At 49.3% G+C, this 20,306-nt stretch overlaps 1 protein-coding gene across 1 annotated transcript in view; it reads right to left on the bottom strand.

Annotated features, from left to right (window-relative positions):
* The window catches only part of DOCK5 (dedicator of cytokinesis 5), a 186,354-nt gene that overhangs the window by 104,149 nt on the left and 61,899 nt on the right, over nt 1-20,306 (bottom strand). The window contains exons 3-5 of the mRNA XM_054578985.1: nt 13,405-13,445; nt 8,459-8,514; nt 6,569-6,665 (exon numbers count right to left, since the gene is read on the bottom strand). Coding sequence (XP_054434960.1) covers nt 6,569-6,665; nt 8,459-8,514; nt 13,405-13,445 — 194 coding nt within the window. The remainder of the gene's footprint in view (nt 1-6,568; nt 6,666-8,458; nt 8,515-13,404; nt 13,446-20,306) is intronic.

The following is a 20,306-nucleotide window of genomic DNA, read 5'->3' as shown; positions in this document are numbered from 1 at the left end:
CGCAGTGCCTTCGCGCGTACCCCTGGCACTTGCCCATCTCTGCCTTTTTTGCACTAGCAGCTACTGTCACAAAATCTAGGGTGGGGGAGTAAGGCATTTATTTAATAATTTCTCTGATCCTCTCTGCAAAAGTCAGCACAGTCCCAGGACATAGGAAGGACTCAAAACCAACTGGCGGCAGCCCCGATGTGAGAGCCCACTCCGGTTTCAATTGGAGGGTCACCTGCGCCAAACAAGAGGTACTGCTCTATGTTTTTCATACTGGACAGCAGGTGTGTCTGCATTTGGTTCCAGTTTCACCCTCTCTTCCACCTGGAGATCTCTGAGGTCTTACTTTTACATTTCGATTCTGGATGTCCGCCTATCTTGATTTTTCAAAAATGAATTTGTAGCCTTGGCTGGTGTGGAATGAGCGCTGGCCTGCGAACCCAAAGGCTGCCAGTTTGATTCCCAGCCAGGGCACAAGCCTGGGTTACAAAACAGGTCCCCAGCTGGGGGTGTGTACGAGGCAGCCGATCAATGTTTCTCTTACACATCAATGTTGCTCTTCCCCTCCTTCTCCCTTCCTTCCCCTTTCTCTTAAATAATCTTTTTAAAAAACAATTTTAAAAAAAGAATTTGGAGTGAGAAAATAAAGTCACAAGAATAAAAGAGCTTTGCCTTCAATGACAGCAGGAATACAGAAGCCATCTGTTGAGTATCTCAGAAACTCAGCGGGTCCCTGAGACAGCCGCCGCCCTCATGAGGTGTCCAGAACCTGAATTCTTCCCCTTCCCCAACAACGCGGACCGCAGTCCAAAGCCGGCCCTCTGTTCCTGCGCCTCTCCCTCTGCAGGAGACTCAGCACTTCCTCTGTTCACCAGCCTGTCCTTTCCGTGCGGGTTTTAGGACTCAGAGGCAAAACTACGTAACTGAATGTACTGGGGCCTCATTTCTATCTCTAATTCTATTGTTAATTGCTAAGTGACTTTGGGCAAATTATCCTTCCTGGGAAACACCCATCTGTAAAATCCAGGGACTGGCACTAAGATCCGTTCCCAAGGAGAAGCGTCTTCAAGTCTGAGATTGCGATCTTAAACTCATTTACTCCTCCACGCGGCTTCCTGATTAACCGTATCTGATGGGAACCATCTCCCGGTTGATGTCCTCGCCCACTTGGTCGGCCCTCTATCCAATTTGACTCGCACAGAGCTCTCTGCAATCAATCTCATGTCTTTTCTTAGGATCTGTAACCCCGGGAGTCTGGACCAGTGTCCTGGTTCCTCTGTGTCCTCAGGGAAGAAGGGAGCCCACGTGGCCCCTCTCCCGTTCTCGCTATCCATACTAGTGCCTTTTCTCTGATAGCACAAGGCTCTGCCTGACTAGCAAATGCTTGATTTTTAAGGGTCCAGCAAAGGACAGTTTTTTGCCTCTGGAAGGAGTATGAGAAATCCTGAAAGCCAGGCACCACCACGGGAGAAAAACAGAACCAGGAAAACACCCAAAGCGCCACCCCTGCCCTGCCTGGTCACATCGTCTCATTGTGCCTCCCCGAGAGCTATGCCAGCAGGGCGGGGCGGGGGCAGGGGAGGGGCTGGCCGCTCCAATAAAAAAAATGCCCGGACAACAGGACCAAGTCATCTGTGGGAATGTCCTGTCCTTGGTAGTAAGAGGTCAGGTGGTGGTTTCAAACCATGAGACCAGCTGAGTGACACTTCAGAGCCGACGTCCCAGCCGTCAGCAATAACCACCAGTTCAGGGAAGGAGACTTGCGGAGCTCTAATCCTCCGGATACAACGATGAGAAGAAAGGGCGATTCCCTGTGGTGGGCAAGTTCCCCCACCCCCGCCTCAGTTTCGGGCACTTTCTCTGCTCCAAATTTTTACAGAACCACAGAATTGCACAAAGCTGTACTTGCTGGCACATTTTAAATGAAAGGAGATCAGTCCTGTTTATGAACTACATTTTAGCAAATAAATAAATACACGTAATTCAACAGTATGTATCAACCACCTTCTCACACACTGGGCTCTTCTCCCGTCTCTCTGCCGTAGGAGCTACGATGTCATTCCGTCTCCCAATCTGACAGGGATAAAACGGGCTGGCTGACCAAACCTCACCGAACCACGTCCCGGCTGGAGACGGGCAGCAGCGCTGAGCTGAATCTCTGCATGCGCCGCTGCGGAGCATGTTTATGGCCCGCAAAGCATCTCCAGTTTCCAGGAGAGTCCCTCTTTCAAAAACTCCGGTCCCCATGTTCCCCCAAAGAAACTCTAACTTGTCAGTTTTCAAGACCTGATTTCTAACTGAGAAAATATGGTACGAGGTGGGATGTGGATCTGTGCACATTCAGGAGGTATAACAGGGCTGCTGCTGAAAAGGTTTTATTACATCAGTCCAGTCGTGCCTAAACTGATGCGCAGGCACCTGCCCTTCCAGCTGGGGAACTCACAGAAAGAGGACGTGCTGCTAGAAAGAAAAGAGGCCCAGTTCAGCTCGTTGGATCTCTTTTCCAAGGCTAGGAAAAGCGAAAACTCCTGAGAGGCAGCAGAGGAAAATGGATGCCTACTTACAACTATCTAGTCAGAGAAGTTAAGTCCCTACAGGACTGGAAGGGAGCCCACCTCCTCAGCCCCAAGCTGGAGGGCCCACCCGTAGCCGACTTCAGGGCAAAACCCCACGGCGCCAGCACAGTCTCCCAACACTTGTCGTCATTCATCAGCACCTGTGAAGCGGTGCTGTAAGGGGGCGACCGGAGGCTGCCCCGTCTTGAAGACAGCGTGCCAGGCACTGTCCCGGGAGCTTTCCGTGGATTATCCTATTGAATCCTTACAGCAAACCAGCAAGACACACACTATATATAATTACCCATTGAATTGAGGTAATTAACTAGGGAGGTCAAAGGGCTCTCTCAGGCCATGGAATCATGCAGTTCAGGGCAAACCCTGAACCAGACCCCTGCCTGCAGAGTCTGTGTTCTTTCTGCGTGCTCTGCTCATTTGCAGTTACTGTTACTGGCTTGCTCCTTTTTGTGACTATTCACAGTACAGACTGAGCAAGGGAGAAGCCAGAATTGAGAGCTGGCCCCCCGTGTGACCCCAAGGCCCACAGTGTGGCCATTTCACGAGGCGGCCACCTCCTCATTCACAGCATTTCCTCCATTCCTGATCAACCACGGAAACAGGCTCCAACCGAGAGTGAACAGTGCAGGCAAACTTGCCAGCAACCGTTGTGAATCTGCACCCGGTGTTCCTTTCTGAAGTGGTCAGTGCCTCCAGGACGTGACCCCACACTAAGGAGGCTCACTGTCTGTGGTTACTGCGTGCTCAAGGTCATTCCGCCAAAGATGATAACAAGTGCCCTTGGATAAGGGGAGGTGACACAAGGGAGCTTCGGAGTCTCCAAGGCCACCCCGAGGGAGGATGGCCAGAGGGACTACTGTGTCCAGCTAAGCCAGCCTCGAGGGTCACGTGCTCACATCTGTGGCGTCCTCGATCTGCCTACACAGTGACTTCGCAGCCACCGTCTCTTTTCACACCCTCAAAGTCCGTGGAGTAAACAGAGTAGATTGGATATCATTTTTATAGAGGAGCAAAACCTAGCAGACACCTGAAGACCTCAGGTGGCCTGCCCAAGGCCACAAAGCCAGTTACCGTTGGGCCTGGATGAAAAACGGAGCTTCCGAATTTCTAGTGCAGTGGCTATCTCCTACATCGTGGCCAACATCCACCAGAAAAGATAACTAAGTGGAAAAAATAATACTAATATAACAAAAAGGAACAAAAGGAGCATGAGGTTCCTTGGTTAGCAGCGGATGGAACTTTCTTCTTTCCACTCTGGATGAGTAGGTTCCCCTCTCTTCAGCATAAGGAACTCCCTCCCTTTTAAGACATATTTATGGTTATTTCAAGAGGTTAAAGCATAACTGCTAAAAACAAATCATAGCTATACAAGTCTCTCTCCTGTCTAGCATAATCGTGTCTACACAGCTAGGCTGTGTCTGTTCAGCAGACTGAGTTTTCCTCTCATATAAGTCCAGCCCTGACTGGTGTGGCTCAGTGCGTTGGATGTTGTCCCACAAAGTGAAGGGTCGTGGGGTCGATTGCTGGTCAGGGCACAGGTCTAGGCTGCAGGTTCAGTCCCTGGAGGCAACCAATGGATGTTTCTCTCCCTCTGCTTTTCCCTCCTTTCCCCGTCTTTCTAAAAATAAATAAATAATTAAAAAAATTTTTTAAAAGGCTCTCCAGGTCTACAACATAAATTTCTTGTGAACTTAGACTTTGAACAGAACTCAGACTGTGGAGGCTCTGAGATAGCACAGGTGCCATTAAAGACATCAAACGGAGCCCCTGGGTGCATCATCTGTGGCAGGAAACGCACAGGACAAATAAGCTAAAGGGCTGGCGTAGCTGAGAAGAATCGGCATTTGCCTTACACAGACCAAAGGAACTTACACAGGATCAGAAAACAAAGACACCAGAAAAGGTATGCGCGGTGAGAGGGCTGCTGGGGGTAAACGCTATAGACTCTGGTTCCTTTTACTTTCCCCCCTCCCCAGTGAAGCATACTATTTGAGGTTCTCTTCTCTGACACACAGCTTTTTGAGAAAGAAGTTCAGAAAGTCTGTCTGAAGTAAACCGCCATGGTTTAGCAAGGGACGGGGGTGGCAGACAAAGAGGAGAAAGCCACGACTGACAACAAACCCATTTGAGGTGGACTGTTCCTTAATGGGAGATCATGTATCACAGGCCGAAGCAGAAGCAGACTGCTCGCCCGATCAGAAGGCTGCGGTTCCCACAGGGGATGTATCTTAGTCAACCAGCAACAGCTCTAAGACATGTTTAAATATTCACAAAGAACAAAATAATTATTTTATTAGATGTCAAAATTAAGATGAAAAATGTCCTGCCCTCTGAGAGGGGATGGATTTTTTTTTTTAACTTAGCACTCAATTCTGTTACTAAACAGTGGAACACCCACAGAAGAAATCGCAAACCTAAGCTCATCATCTAACTGCTAAGGCATGTGGAAGCCCAAGTAATCAACCCTACCTCTTCCTCCCTGGTGCACTTACTTCTCATTTCTATTCGATAGCAGACTTGGCACAATTACCTGTGGATGTGTGGAGGGCAGAGGTGATAAACTCAGCCTAAGAGTCACGTCTTAGCACACGGAAAAGTCAGCCTCGTTCCTACTCTCCATTCTTGTACATTATACCTTTAAAAAGAAGTCCTCTCCCCAGTACTTATCATCAAATACATTTCACCACTCACCCATTTCCAGAAAGACTACGTTAAGGAGCTAACTCATGTATACGTCATTCCTCATCCATCAGACTGGTCCCATCCACCACTAACCAATCAATTAAGAACCAGAGAGTGCTTTCAGCAGAAATACAAGACCTTGGCTGTCAGCCAGAGGGCTTAAAACAGCATCTCTGTCCTCCTGGAGCTTGTGATTTAGGAACTCACAGGTTAGCTCTCTCTGCAACTAAACATAAAGAGATCAAAAGATCCCTCACATGACAGGGCACTATGCCCCCAGGACCAGATGATGGGGTCGGCTGTTAGTGCTCCTAGAGGCCAGAAGGAAGCATCATGAATTAAGGTCTTTAGAAGACCCATTACAAAGGAGAAAGGGCTTAAACTTGGCCTTGAAGGATGGGCAGGCGGAAGAAAAAAGCCATGCACTTCTCCACCAAAGGCGTTGGTGCCTTCTGCTGTGACCCATCCTGGGAAACAACAGCCTGGATGGAAAGGAAGTATCTTACATGAATTCTTAACTTATGCCAGAATGAGTTTTGATGATTGTTATTGTTTTTTACATTTGGGTCTAGAGTGAAGACTGAAAAACCTCCTAGAAAAACAAAACCCCGTACAGGGAGGAGACTGGCTCCCTCCCAGGCCAGCGAGCCGAGCCTGTTCCCTCACTGAATTCCTTCGCGCAGAGAACAAGCGAAGGCACCCGCACAGGTGCTCCCGGCCGCCACGAGGCCTGGCAGAAGCTCCCAGAGGCCAGACTGAGCGACGCTGCCACACAAGGCCTCCAGGAAAGAGGGAGCTTTAGAAAACACTGTGGGTATGTCCCAGTGTCGTGAAAAGAGCTTCCTAAAATGGACACAGGTACAAGCTTGATGCCCACGGACCGTGAACATTTTCAGCCTCTTGCAAGATGGTTACCCGCCGTGTTCAATACATGTAGAGGTTAACAGAATGTCCCAGCGTTTTTTCCCTGGTGAACTGGTAATAACTGCACTTACTTTATCAGAGTATTGTAGGTTTAATGATAGTTCCGGGAACTTAGTAAGGACTATGTGAGTATTTGCAGTTGTTTTCTTTATTACTCTACAATCAGCATTGCCGTCAGCTGGGAAAAGGCTGAACTAACGATTACATCTGCTTCCTCCACCGCCCCCATCGGCCATGATCCTACACCGGGGAATGAGCAACTGCTGGTTACCAGCCACTGTAAGGCCCAGGTGAGGCGCACCCACCCCAGTGGCCAACCCCTGCAGAGGACGGCTCTGCAGCAGCACAGACCGAGCACCCAGGAACGACGCCTCGGCTCCGAGCCCCAGGGGAGAACTCACCACGTAGAGCTTGCGCCAGATGACGGCCCATTCTCGCAGCGTGGACGTGAGCTCCTGCACCAGCGGGAGCTCCCCGGGGATCACCGTCTCGTTCTGCCTAGAGAGAGCCAGACAGGGGCCTGCATTATTCCAGGTTGGCCGCTGCTGCTTTTCATGACAGAGGCTGGATTCCCCAAAGCTCGAAGATGGAAATGGGGCTGGCTGGCCCTGAGACAAAGCAAAACTTGCCCACTGGAAGAGGGAGAGCTATGAAGGAGATTTTCATCATATCTAATCATCTGAGAAAAGGGAAGGAGCTGAGAACACCACAGTTCTTAAAATGATTTCATTTTCTGCAAAGTGATGGGCTCATAGCACAGCCTCAACTTCTCCATTCGGCATCTCTGTGGGAGCCTCAGTTACTGAGGCAGGCTGGCTTCAGCGATTCCCAGGCATGGACGCCAAAATCCAGTGCTGCAGCTGGGCCTGCCAAGCATCTGCTTCTTGGGGGTGAGTGGGGGGAGAAGTACATGTGCACAGGTCCTGAGGTTCGCCATCTCACACCAAGCACTGGGGGGACGGAGGCTGTGCCAGCTTCTGGAATGGAGCTGGGTTTTCTTCTCATCTGCTACCTTCAGCAGAGGCTGTACAGGCCAAATTCCTCCCCTGCTCACAGGAGACTCCAAACGAGGCAGACTCGACATTTAGTCACATAAATCCTTGCTGGTATTTTTATGATTAAAAAAAAGAGAGCGCGAGAGCAAGCAAAGGAGTGGGGATTGGTGGTTAAGATTGCCAGACTTATGCAAAAGCACAGGATAGCCAATTAGGTCTGGATTTCAGGTAAATGCAGTAATTTTATGGTATGTCTCACACAGTATCAGGGACATACTGTAAAACATTACGTGGAATTATCCGAAACTTAAACTCATCAGGGCATCCTGCATTTTATGTGGCAACTCCGAGCAGCGGGAGTGTGCCACCCACCCTTGCTTCCCACCTTTGTGCTGGGGCTGGCGACCCCGCGGGGCGCCTGGGATGGCCCCCTGGAAGGTTCTCCAGGAGGCCGGTTATCCCACCTGATTGCGCTTCCAAGGAGCCTTGTGAATGTGGGCGTGTCTCTACCTCCTGTTCTCAAACAAGGGGGCGGGACGTGTGACCGAAAATGCCTTTGGCAGCTTAGAGGCCATGACCCACTCCACTCGTGATCAGCCTGGGACTCCAGTCCGGCCCCGGGAGCTCCTTATTCTGTCCTTAACTCCCCTGGCCCTGGGCTCCCGGACCACGCAGCCTCTCTCCCACTCCAGGCCGTGTCTCATTCCTGTTAGCTGCCACTGACGCGGTGCTTCCCAGGACAAATGGTTAAGGTGAACAAGAAAATATCCACAGCACAATGAAGTTTATCTGCAGAGCAGGTTCACACACCTCCTTTCATCATTTCTCATCTAGCTCATGACAAACGACGGGCCAGATTTGTTTTCCAAGCCCGAAGTGGCCTGAGGCTAGCTGACCTGTCCAAGGTTCAGGGCTGATTCGTGCAGGACCCGGCCTGCTCCTCTGTCTCCCAGAGTTCCCACGCAGAGGTCTCAGGTCTTACCAGCAAAAGAGTGTCACAGGTTCATGTACGTGCACACAGGTGTGCATACCACTGGTGAACAGGCGGTGCAAGAGGAAGGTAAAGACCCCCTCTTCTTCCATCACCTGCCTTTGCTGTCCTGGGGACAGGTGCCAGGGAGGAACATTATCAAAAGAGAAGACAGAAGACAGAATCGTGCTAGGAAAATGTCTGTATTTATTCCTCTCCCATTTAAGGAGTGGAATTAATGAGTTGAAAGAAATCAGGCATCAGGCATTCCTCAATAATTTTATGTCTTCGTCATTTTTTAGGAGTCTTCCCCGAATGGAACTTACCCTCGGTCTTCCACAGTTGCCTCTTTCAAATGGATATACGTTTCAGGGAAAATACCCTACAAAGAGAAGAACTTGGTTACACGGCCGTGAAATCTCAGCCCAAAGGGAAGAGCATGGGCAGCAGCGAGGACGCCCGGAGGGGAGAAAGGATGCCCGGCCACAGCCACCGTCCGCAGCCAGGCCCGCAGGGCATCGGAGAACTCACGGGGCCCCCGTGCTGAGCTCGCGGCTGCACACGGGAAGGTATAAAATAAGAGTCAGGTGCACAGAGCTTGAGATAAATGCTCGGTACATGAACAGGCAAACACGTCCCAGTAAGTCTGGAGCTGGGGGGCGGGGGGGGATTTAACCCCTTCAGATCCTGCTGGCCGTGAGATGATTCCCTTTCAAGGGCGTCACACAGTCATTGAAATGGGGGGCTTGTACTTCGCAGACCATGAAGTTGGAGTGATTTTCTACTTTCGCTTTAGTACTTTCACTTTAACCCAATGTGCCCCAAATTAGTACTGGTTAGCTGGTTATTTTTAGTACTTCCCAGTCTCAATTTGCTCTCCATTTTATAAACTTACGAGGCAATTTTACATTGGTATTGGGACACTGCCCAGGGAGAAACTAAAGGACACAAAGACCTAAAAGGAAGACTGGAGACTGGTCAGCAGAAACCAAAGAAGTGACGGCCAGATCTAACCAACAGGAAGTAAGTCAAGGATGTCAGTTTTCTTAAATGCCAAAAGCTTCTGTTGCTTAAGTGTGAGATGCAGTCACTGATAACCAGAGAAAATGCTGTCTGGGAATGGCATGGTGGTTCTTTGTTTTACGGGACTCTGCACGCCAGGCCAGCAGAAGTAAGAGAAGAACCTGTTTAAGAGGCACCATGGGCTCAGCTGGAAAAGTTAGCATGACCCTGTGCACGTTCCATGTCAGGGTGGCTTGCCACAAAGAGGGGAGAGGGACACCTGCTGCCTGGAGGGTGGGGCCAGAGACGCCTGTGTGCCCAAAGACCCTTGATCCACTGAGAGACAGAATGCGAGGGAATTTCAGCCTGAGTCTGTGTGTGTCTAGTTTTGAGTGCTATATTTATCCATACAATAGTCTTCTTTCTCCTTTAACCCTTTGCCACAGAAACAGGAAGTGGCAAGCAAGTTTGCGATTGGACAGCATCCAGCATTGGTAATAGCGGGGGGATCCTGTCACTGCTGAGAGAGAAGCGAAATGGCCATGCTTTGCCCCCAGGCACAGAGAACCCCAGAAGAGTGCACGCCTTCCTCTCCTTGCTCTGGGAAGGGACGGGGCAGGGTGCATGCATGAGAAGTCACTACCCTGTCCCCACTCTTTATAAGACCCAGGACAGACACCTAGGTGAGGTAACGTGGCCTCTCTCATTAGAGGGACAGGGTTCAGAGTGATTTTGGAAAAATTATCATTTAGAAACAAACGAAAATACAACGTGTGTATAATTCCATTCGAGCCTGATTTCTGGGGTGCGGAAGCCTCCTTTTCCTGTGCCATGTGCGGGGTGCCTGAGGAACTGGGGGGTTCCTTCTGAGACGCTACGTACATGTTGCACTGACGACCATCTGTGTGGGGAACAAGGCGAGGCTGTCCAAGGCTCAGCCTGAGGACGCGCTGCTAAGTGAAATAAGCCAGACACGAAAGAAGAGAGAAATGCCGGAGGATCCCACTTCTACGCGTTATCTGGCGCAGCCAAATTCACACAGACAGACGTACGATGGGGGCTGCCAGGGGCTGAGGGGAGGGGCGGGTGGGGAGCCCGTGTTTAGTGGGGACAGAGTTTTAGTTTCACAAGGTGGAAAAGTTCTGGGGATGGATGGTAGAGATGATGGTATAACAATGTGAATGTACTTAATACCCCTGAACCATACATTTTTGAAATGATTAAAAAAAGAGTTTTATGTTAAGTATATTTTATAATAAATGTCCAGTGCTCATAAAAAAAAGGCATCGTGTTGGATAAGGATGAACCCCCGGAAGTGGCAGTTACACAGAGGCACACTGGGAGGTTCGATAAGACATAACGCTGCTAGTCCCGAGGGCTGTCCTTGCAGGAGATTTTCCACACCAAGAAGGCAGAGGGCCAGTTAAAATTGTCATGCATTCATAATCTGATAATTGGTCTCCTCTTAACAACCAGGAAAAACCCGAGATAGAAGCATTTGACCTATGTGGTGACACCTAAGCAGGTAAGTTACACGGGGTGGACAGCTATGATGATTTCCATATTAACAGTATGTTTTTTGTTGCATTACCACCATGTTATTTGTAGGCATCATCCTTCCATGATGGTATAAATCCCTTGGCAGACTTGGGACTGCTCTGGTAAATTAGAGGCTTGTGGAACTTTCCCTATGCCACTAGGACACACGGAAAGCTAGAAGGAACCTGGGTCACATATTTCTGATTTACAGCCTCTCTCTCAATTTTGCTTTTCCTTTCTCAATGTAACCTACTTACTCACTTGATTAAAAAATAATAATAACTAATGTTTTCTAGATATTGCCCTTATCCACAATCCTGCAAGGATCAATATCAGTTTCTGCAAAGCTCTTGACTTCTTCAATTTGTAAAACCACTAGCTCCTTTTATTGCCACTCTAAATGGCTATGTCTGCTCATAAATGACACCAAAAATTTCCATTAAAATAATAGGCCTTTCAAATGGCTCTTCCCCTAACGCCTGGCAAATGAAGAAAACAACAATAGCAGAGCATTTCAAAAAGGCTGGATCTCTTAGTTAATGAAGAGTGTCAAAAGCAGAGCGTAATTCATGACAACTGACTTTCAATTCCCTGTATTTTTCCCTGATGTCCCACAAAAAGGATACTTCAACTTAAAAACCAACACGTAAATGCATGGAGGGCCCTTGTTTGTATTATCATATTGCTGAATTACAAAGTTTAATTATCAAGAACTAAGAGAAGCTCTTACTGAAACAGTTCTTCTAAAAGCTGAGATTTAAAGTTTAAATACAAGTTTTAAAAAAGTACAAAAAAATGAAAACCCGTTCAGAACTTGGCCTCCACTCTTAGCGGGGCGCCCTGTCCACCCACTTTCCCAAGCAGCCCGCGGGGGCAGGAGCCCGATGCTCTGCTGCATTCGGAAGCCGTGGGACACCCGAGGAACCAAGGGCGTCTGTGCTGGCAAAGGATCCTCACATGCTAGACCCTGTGAAAGGGAAAGCTGTGGTCTGGGACCCTGTTTCAACATGATTCACAGTTACCAGTTAAACACCAAAAATTTGTTTGTCCTTTAAGTTCATATGATTTTATCTGCGGGTGATCTTATGTTGTGCGTTTTTAAAATTCACCTTTTAAACGATAGGGAATTAAGTGACATGACTACTCTTGTGCGTTAATAAATAGAGAACTTCCAAATAATTAACTCTAATCATACTTTGAAATACCTACACTTCCATCATTATGAGTAAAATAGACACTGACAGGGTTAGGCCCGAACCGCGGAGCGGCAGCGCTGTTAAGTGCCAGGCCCGCTCGTCTAACCAGCACCGCTACCAAAAGGCCACCACCCTAGGCTGTGCCATCCGGGTCCCCACTTGAAGGCTGGGGAAATGAAAATCGGCAGGCACTAAGTGAAAATCATTAAGCTGGAAATGAAGACACATGGTACAAGCGACGATCTGTGGGTAGAAAAATTCAGCATCAGGATTTAGGGAGAAATTAAAGGACCAAAACTGTGGGAGCCGATGTTTGTATCACTAGCAAACCCTCCTTTATTTTGGTAGCTTAGCAAATCATCAAAGTTAACAAAGTGTGTGCGTGTAAGCAGCCAAGTGCACACGCTGAGCGGGACTGGAGCTTCCACAGGCGGGAAGCTTGCCCGGGGCAGGCCTGGGGTTTAACGGCCCGCACCTGCGGAAAGGTGTTTTTCCGGGCCCTGGGCCCTTGGGAAGGAAGCTGTGGGCAAGGATTTCTTCCATCTCTAGATAAGAGCTGTGGGTTGTTTCTTTTTTCTTTTTTAAGTCACCTCTTGATAAATTCTGAAATGTTGCCCCCACCCCATTGCTCATTCTCTATTTTACACGTGAACTAACTGTGAAATAATGCAGCCCTACCAAGGAGGCTGTCAGCAGAGAACGCGGACATGCGGTGTTGGGCGGGACCCCAGCGTCCACGGCAAAGAGCTGACCTGGCCTAAATGGCGGGGGCACGGGGGCGGTTTAACTCCACTAATTCATTTTCTTTCACTGGTTGGTCAGCGGTCTTGGCACGGGGAAAAGGAACCCACCGGAGTCAGTATTTTTCACCCTGGGCCCATGATGTGATACATTTTTATGGCCACCCAGTACTTACTATACACACAGTGCAATTTAACATACGTATGTAAAAATGTGGACTGAAACAAAAGTTTCCTGAAATAATACTTACCGTGGCATTCCATTCTTTTCTATTTTTCAGTTTTGTTTTTCAGAAAATAGCAGTTATAGCCAGTGAACTGATTTCATGTCAGGGGCACAAGGCGGAGACTGCAGCTCTGGCTGGTCCGTTGTACAGTGCAGGACAGGATTGCGGGGCGCGGGCGCGGGGGCTTAGGGCCAGGAGTTAGCACTGGGACTGCAGGGGAAAAGCAGCAGGCCCCCCAACAAAAGACAGAGCCCAAGGATAAAAGGTCACTGTGCCACCACACTGCTTAGCTAGAGGGACAGGAGCAAGAAGCCTGCAGGGGCCCGGCCTGGCCTGGGAACTGCCCTCCGGGCCTCTGCCCTGAGCAGGTGATGGGGAGCTGGTTGCTGGGCTCTGCACTGTGCTGCTGGAGGAGCGAGGTCAGGGAATCTGCTTTCACATCTAAACAACAGCCGTCAGAGAGAAAGCAAACTAGGTCCAGAGAAAGCACAGAGCAGATATGCATCAGGCAGCACAGCACAGAGCTAGCGGACAGGATCCAAATACAAAAACTGAGTAATAGCCGTACCTTCTTAGATTTATTTTGGAGGGTATATCCTCGGAACCAACCTGTCAAGGTACAAGAGAACACAGAATCTTTTGTGTTATCTGGGATAATATCGAGATAAAAGCAATACGCATCCTTATATTGTCAGAGCACTGGGATGTGACTTGAGAGACCGTTTGCACACTCTACGTTAGTGTGTGCACACTTTGGTTCATTAAACAATAAAAATCCAGATCAACTGTTTTTATTCTCTTAACCACTAAAGGATTTAAAGCCACACTTCCCCTCTGCTCCTTTGGAGAAAGGATAGACCAGAAACCAAGAGAGAAGGCAGCCCGGCCCCCTAGCTCCTGACTAACCCCTAACAGTCATCTGTGCTTTTATATGAATGAATCTGGACTTCCGTCCACATATTGTACATTCTACAAGTCACCTGACACTATTAAAACATATTTTAAAATAACTTATATATATCTCTATCTTCAACCCCCCACTCTATTTTCTCTCTCCCTTTCTCCCTCCCTCCCTTCCCCCTTCCTCTCCCTCTCTTTCTTCTCCCTCTTCCTCTCCTCTCCTTTCTAAGTTCCAAGCACTATTATTCTGGAACGACTTTAAACTGGAATAGCAAATCTTACATACACAAATATTTGCACCTAAAAAATTTAAACAAATAAGAAAACAACACTTCAAATAATTCTTGGCAATGCTATAAGCACCCCCCACAGTAGGAAGACTTTATGTGTTTGCTTGATGAGGCTTTAAGAAAAGTTAACTTCCTTTTCAAAATTCTAATAAATACCACATACGTATGGATACTTACCTACCTTCTCTATCTTGTAGAGAGATTATACAACCTAATCCGTCCGTATTTTATATTAAACATTTACTGCCCACCTACTATAGGTAATTGGCTGTAATAATCTCCCTCATTTCCCACGCCCATCAGGCACCCTAATGTGGGAGAAGCATGTGTGTAAAGCAGCTGTACACATACAGTGAACAGATACCAGCTGTAATTAAAATGTTAGGCAATTGCTAATAGGGTTCTAGATCTTCCTTGTAATTTGTTCTACATAAAATCGCCCAGAAAATAGACACATATTCTATATTGGACATATTAGAAGTAGAAAGTTGAATATACCTTCTTTGTGCATAGATTTAAACATTTCAAAAATTGTAAACTGTCACTATTCACAAATGTAACAAGTTTTGCTACTGTTTTTCACAGGGAGAAATGGGGTGTCCTCCTGTAAAATCATCAGAAATCGGCACCAAGGCCCATGGTGGAGAAAGAGACGCTGGAGCAGGAACTGCTGCTCCCACTTTAGAATGATTAACGAAGTGCGCGAGAGGCTCCAACGTGACACCACGCCCAATCCTTCCCCCACGTCTCACGTCTTTACCATTGGCTCACACTTCCTGACACCCGAAAACTGTGGCCTGAATCAACGACCTGGCCTTCCCCTCTGGGATGGGGGGCCGGGACAAACTCATCCGGGAAGGGGGAGCGGGGCGAGCTGGGAAACAATACTCCAGTGACTTCCAAGGAGGCCTCACCTCCCGAAGCTCTTACAATACATGTTGCTTCCCTCTCAGAACGGAATTCACCACCACTTTTGTAAATGGTATTTTTGCACAGCCATTCATCACAGAATTATGCTTCCTAAATGTGTCATTCTTGAAAACCGATCTGACCTCCTCAGTCTCCTCGGGAGTCATGGTATGTGTAAAGCCCCTACCTAAAGGCATAAAATTCCCACACTGCATTTGCACAAGCGAACATTTTGCTTGCCATTAGGCAGGTGCAGAACACTGTGCCTGGAGGTTTGTTCATATACCATCAAGGCTCCCTAAATGCAGGTGCTGATGGCAGCAAGGCTATGACAGCAGTTCCCAAGGTGTCCCGTGCCATTGCGTTGGCTCCAACTCCCGAGATCCCCGGCCGGAGTGGTGTCACAGAGTCCTGCCCTCAGCAGCCCCATGCAGCTCCTGCGGACACATGCCCTGGCCTCTTTCATGGAGTCAACCCACTTCCTACTCGTTCTTCTCCTTCCCTGCTGCGGACCCCGATGCCTTCTTCTTCTGCTCCTCCTCCTCCTCCTTTTGTTTTGCGGGGGGTGGGGGGGGGCATCACTGTCTTTTCCAGTGATATGCACGGAGTAGGGCTCAAGTTTTTTCCAGAGAACGTTTGCTCATGTCCCCATTACGAATCTGGGTTGTGATATAACTGAAGAACACAATTTCTCAATTAATCCCAATATTCCGAACGAGATAATCACAGCTAAGATGGTAATGCGATTAGGCTTCTCTGAATGCATCACGATGCAAAGAGGTAGCGGAGGCATGTCAGCAGCCAGGACCAAAGGAGTGCAGGACAGGCAGGCATCCCAGATGCTCCCTTAGGTTAGTGGGTAACTGAAGGGGGGGCGGCGGCTGAGTCCAGAGGGCTGCTCTTACCGACGTTTAGGTGAAATGACAGTCTCCAAACGTTTAGAGCAACCACGGGGAACAACAAAAGTGACTCTATCATATAGCCTGCTCTTCCATCAGGAAACCAGTTATTTCTGTTTTCCTGGGACTGCACTAATTCAGAAAAGAAAAATGCTGTCCCCTTTGATTTGCAATAGCAGAGGGCTCCTAATTCCATGGGTCAAGTTGCTTAGGTCACCTGGTTCCTCTGACCACCTGCGTCAGTCTGCTCCGCCTCACCTCCCCGTCCTGGGCCTCCCTCCCTGCCCGGCTCCCGCTTGACAGGCCCCTCTCTGGGCTCCCCTCCCCTCTACACACAAACAGTCACGAGGCACCAGTTTAGGCACCAAGGCGTGGTGGAGAGCAAGCGTTATCACGAAGACCACACTCTAATGCTAAAGAAAGGATACAGAAGATGACCTCAGATGACAACGCTAATAAGTGCTCAAAAAGGGGAACACGGCCGAGGATGGCTGGGGAGGTGGGACGCACCCTCAGACAGGTGGTCAAGGAAAGGCCCCTCTAGGAAGCCAAATGGCGCCAATCAGGAAAGGGAAGAACGGAGCTTGGAGGCGGGTGGGGTAGGGGGCGGGGGGCGGGGCATGAGGCAAGACTCCAGAGCCTGACCGACAGTTAGACTCACCAGGGAACGTTAAAAAGTACGGATGCCGGACCACCTCTCCAAACAGTCTGATTTAACTGGACGTGGGTGAGGCCCAGGCTTAGGGCTTCTAAATTCCCCTGCTGATGCTAACATGCATCGATTGCCATATATACAGGTATCATCCACCCTAGAGGAATGCTGGCTTATTCTAAGCACGGTGGGAAGCCAGGGCGGGTTCGAAAGGACATCACGCCTTATGCTTTTAAAAGGTCGCACGAGTTGCTCTGTAGGAGTAACTTATGGGAAGTAAGAAAGAGCAGAAAGAGAGCATCATCGAGGAGACTAAGAGGTGCAGTGAAAATAGAGATAAAAAGAAGTGAGACAGATTCTGAATCCACTGCAGTTGCTCATGATTTAGCTGGGAAGAGCCGTGAGTACGGGGACGAAGGGCAAATATTCCAGGGTATTTAGACCTTGAGCTTAGGTAGATGAGTGGACAGAAGTATTTTTTGCTACAGGAAGATTGAAAAAAGGAAAATGTTAGGGAATGGGAGACAAGAGATGTATCTTGGCCCCTCTGCTTCCCGTCCTGAACAACCAAGCCCAGGGCCACAAGGTGGGACAGGGCCACGCAGGCGTAAGCCCAGGTGGTGGGAGGGCACTGCACGGGGCCAGGCGAGAAGGCGGGCATTTACCCCTATGGGTGGGGGACCCATATGGGGCATCGGAGCCTCCACAGGAGGAGGAGGCGGGGTCCACACACAGGACCTGGAGCGGGGACGGCGGGCTGACGGGGGCTGTCCCAGCGAGAATGGCTGTGGCCTACGAGCCTGGTTACTCATCGGGGACTGGGCTGAACATGGAAATATGCTGGGAATGGCGAAAGCCAGGTTCCTTCCCGTCACAGAAGGGGGTTACAAGCACAGACAGGGAAAGCACCGGAATGAACCCTGTGATCCTGGACTGCAAGTGAAGGTATCCTTGGATATTGACGACTTTCAAAATTCCTAGACCTGTCAGAACTCAGAGGAGTGTTGTTCCGCATTTCTGCACACACGCACACTTCCCCTGGCTCCGCTGACATCCCTATCAGTCCTTATTTTCCTGACCCGGACACAGAAGAGAAATGCCTCAGAAAAGAAGCTCCGTCCCCAGCCGAGAGAACAAAGGAAGCAGGACGGACGGCTCCATGGGGAACACATCCGAGGGACACTGTCCCTTTGGTCTGAGGTAGGAAAAGGGGGCAAACACTTCCGTCAGAAAGACTGGTTATGAGAATAGAGAGAGGTCTGCAGGGAAGCAAGGCAAACAGATCCACGGGGTTCTACATGAGAACAGCAGTGGTGTCTGGGCGGCCGGGACTGTGCGGCAGGAGGCAACAGGGAACTTTCTGGAACAGCAAATGTTCTATATCTTGATTGGAGTATGAGGTACACAGGGCGCATCTGTCTGTTAAAACTCATGCAACTGTGTACCTAAGAGGAGTATATTTCACTCACTGTATGCGAATTTTACTGCAGTTTTCAAAAACCATTCAAAAATGTGCACTCTCAGTCAAACGCACAGAGTAAATATTCTGGTTTGAAACTGCCTCTGACACCAGTTGGAGTCAGGTGTGAAAAAATCAAAGACCCATTTCTTTGTTGCTTTTCCTTTGTACTGTGCTTCCCCAAAAACATTATTCCTCTTAAACACACGGTGCTCCCAAGCTGATTCTGAGGAGTTCTGCTGTTTCCAAAAGTTCAGCCACAGACTGGAAACTCATTTACTCATTCAACAGAAGAGATGCTAGGAGAACAGGACAGAGAACATCTTCATCCTTCTATGTCCTATTTTACAAGGGGAAGAAAAATGTAGGCCCATGTTAACACATGAGCAAGAAACAAAGCAGTTCCACATAGGGCTTCACAGTATGAAAAAAGGAAAGGGCATCGTGGGACAGGGTGACAAGTGGGATGGGGGACTTTCGAAAGCCTGCCCGAAAATTCTCCCTGAGCAGGACCCTCGGAGCTGAGGACTGACATCTCTAACACAGTCACTCAGGCATTATCCATAAAAACAGTTATTGAACCCCAGCGTGCCAGACGTTGTTGTCAAGGAGGGGAAATACATCTGTAAACAACTGAATACAAAGGGGCTTTTAAAGGGATGCCTGGAAATAGCTTCACACAAAGAGAGAATTATGAATATGCTAAAGACTGATAAGGCAATTACTCAGGGGGACTCATGTTTTGAACCACAAAAGCATCATTTAGATGTGGAAGTCATGGAGTGTTTGGTGAAATCCCTCCTTATTTTGCAGTTCCAATGTAAATTAGTTTCCTCTTCCCCTCAATCAATAAATTAGGTTTTTTATTGTGGTGAAAATATATAACAAATATTAACCATTTTAAGTGTACGGTTCAGTGGCATGATGCACATTCACATTACTGCACAACCATAAATTATTTTTGGCCTCCCAGGAATTAAAGACAAGTTGCTGAGAGGGAGCCAGTGTTTACAGGCACCCACACTGGGGAGGGGGCGGGGCAGGGAGGAGCAGGTGCTAAATCCTGTTGTTTTTCCTTTCACAGTCACTGCTCTGGGAGTTGGCTGGGTAAAGCAGCTAATCAGGCCAAGGTCAAAGGTTCCATCCCCCGGGGCCAGGTAAGCCTGTCAGGTTTCCATGGCCACAGCCTGCCGTCCAGGCCCCGGTGAGTGTCCCTCCAGCCCTCAGAGCCATGCCCGAGGTCCCGCTGGGGAGAGCGGTGAGCAGAACCAGCCCGCAGGACAAAGGCAGGGCTCGGCTGGCTCCCTGCCTGCGGGCGGGCAGCGCGCCCGCTGCCTTCCCGAGCCTCCGCCTCTGGGAGGCTCACCTCCCAAAAGCACTGTGCGTAGCTCTCAGGCTTCGAAAAGATGCTCCAGGCAAAGAGGATAAAAGGTGATTCTCCCCTTTGGTACCTTTTTGCGGGGCAAACCAGTCCTCCTGGCTAGTGATTTAGTGGAGTGTGAGAGTGCCTGAGATAGGCAGACAGATGTTGGAAGTCTAAGCTCCAAAGGAACCCAAGAGTTCATTGAAATGTAACACCCTTACTTTAAAAAGAGGAAATAATAGGCAAGGAACTGGACTACGCAAGCTGAGGGTGCACTGCGGTCTCCAGCCCCACCCCTCCCCCTCCTCTCTTCCCCTCCCCTTGCTGCAGGGGCGAGGTGGGGTGAGGACAGGGATGGGACTCTTGTGCTGCCTCTCAGGGGGAAGGAAGCAATGGAGTCCCACACACAGAAATCACACAGGCCCCGGTGTGCCAAGAAAGTGGCAAAGACATGTAGTTTCCACCTTTGATTTTATTTCTTGGACAAACAAGAAAGAGTCGTGTCTTTGTGGTGCAGGGCACATAGCAGGCACTCAATAAATAAGCTTTTTAATGAATGTATTAATGAGGAAGAAAGAGGTCGCCCTGAGCTGGTGGCCCTGGACAGAACAGGCGGATCCAAGAAATGTGCAAGAGAACCCCCACCCAGAAGGCACAGCCTGACTGCAAGGCCTGAGTGCACTCCCCGCTCCCTGGGATCCCAGGCCCAGGGGGCAGAGCGGGGGGGGGGGCGGCAGGGGGCACGCCCCACCCACAGGGCCAAAACGTCCAGAGAATAGGAGGCAGAGAAGAGGAGGTGCTGCCCCTTAAGGGGATGCACCCGAATCTGCGCAGACCTGCTCTGTAGGACTCCTGTTCTCCAGCCATTGAAGAGATGGAGGCTTTCATCTCCCAAACTGCCTTCCACCAAAACATTCTAGCTCTTTCCCATCTCGTTCCCTCACAACATCTGATTCCACAGCTGCCACGCTGGGGCCCTCGGGCGGCCTTCCGCAGAC

Source organism: Pteronotus mesoamericanus, unplaced genomic scaffold (genome assembly GCF_021234165.1).
Source record: "Pteronotus mesoamericanus isolate MK-2021 breed Mesoamerican mustached bat unplaced genomic scaffold, CSHL_Meso_final contig_502, whole genome shotgun sequence".
Taxonomy (NCBI): Eukaryota; Metazoa; Chordata; class Mammalia; order Chiroptera; family Mormoopidae; genus Pteronotus; species Pteronotus mesoamericanus.
The sequence above is the reverse complement of the archived record's forward strand: the minus strand, read 5'-3'. Positions and strand labels throughout refer to the sequence as shown.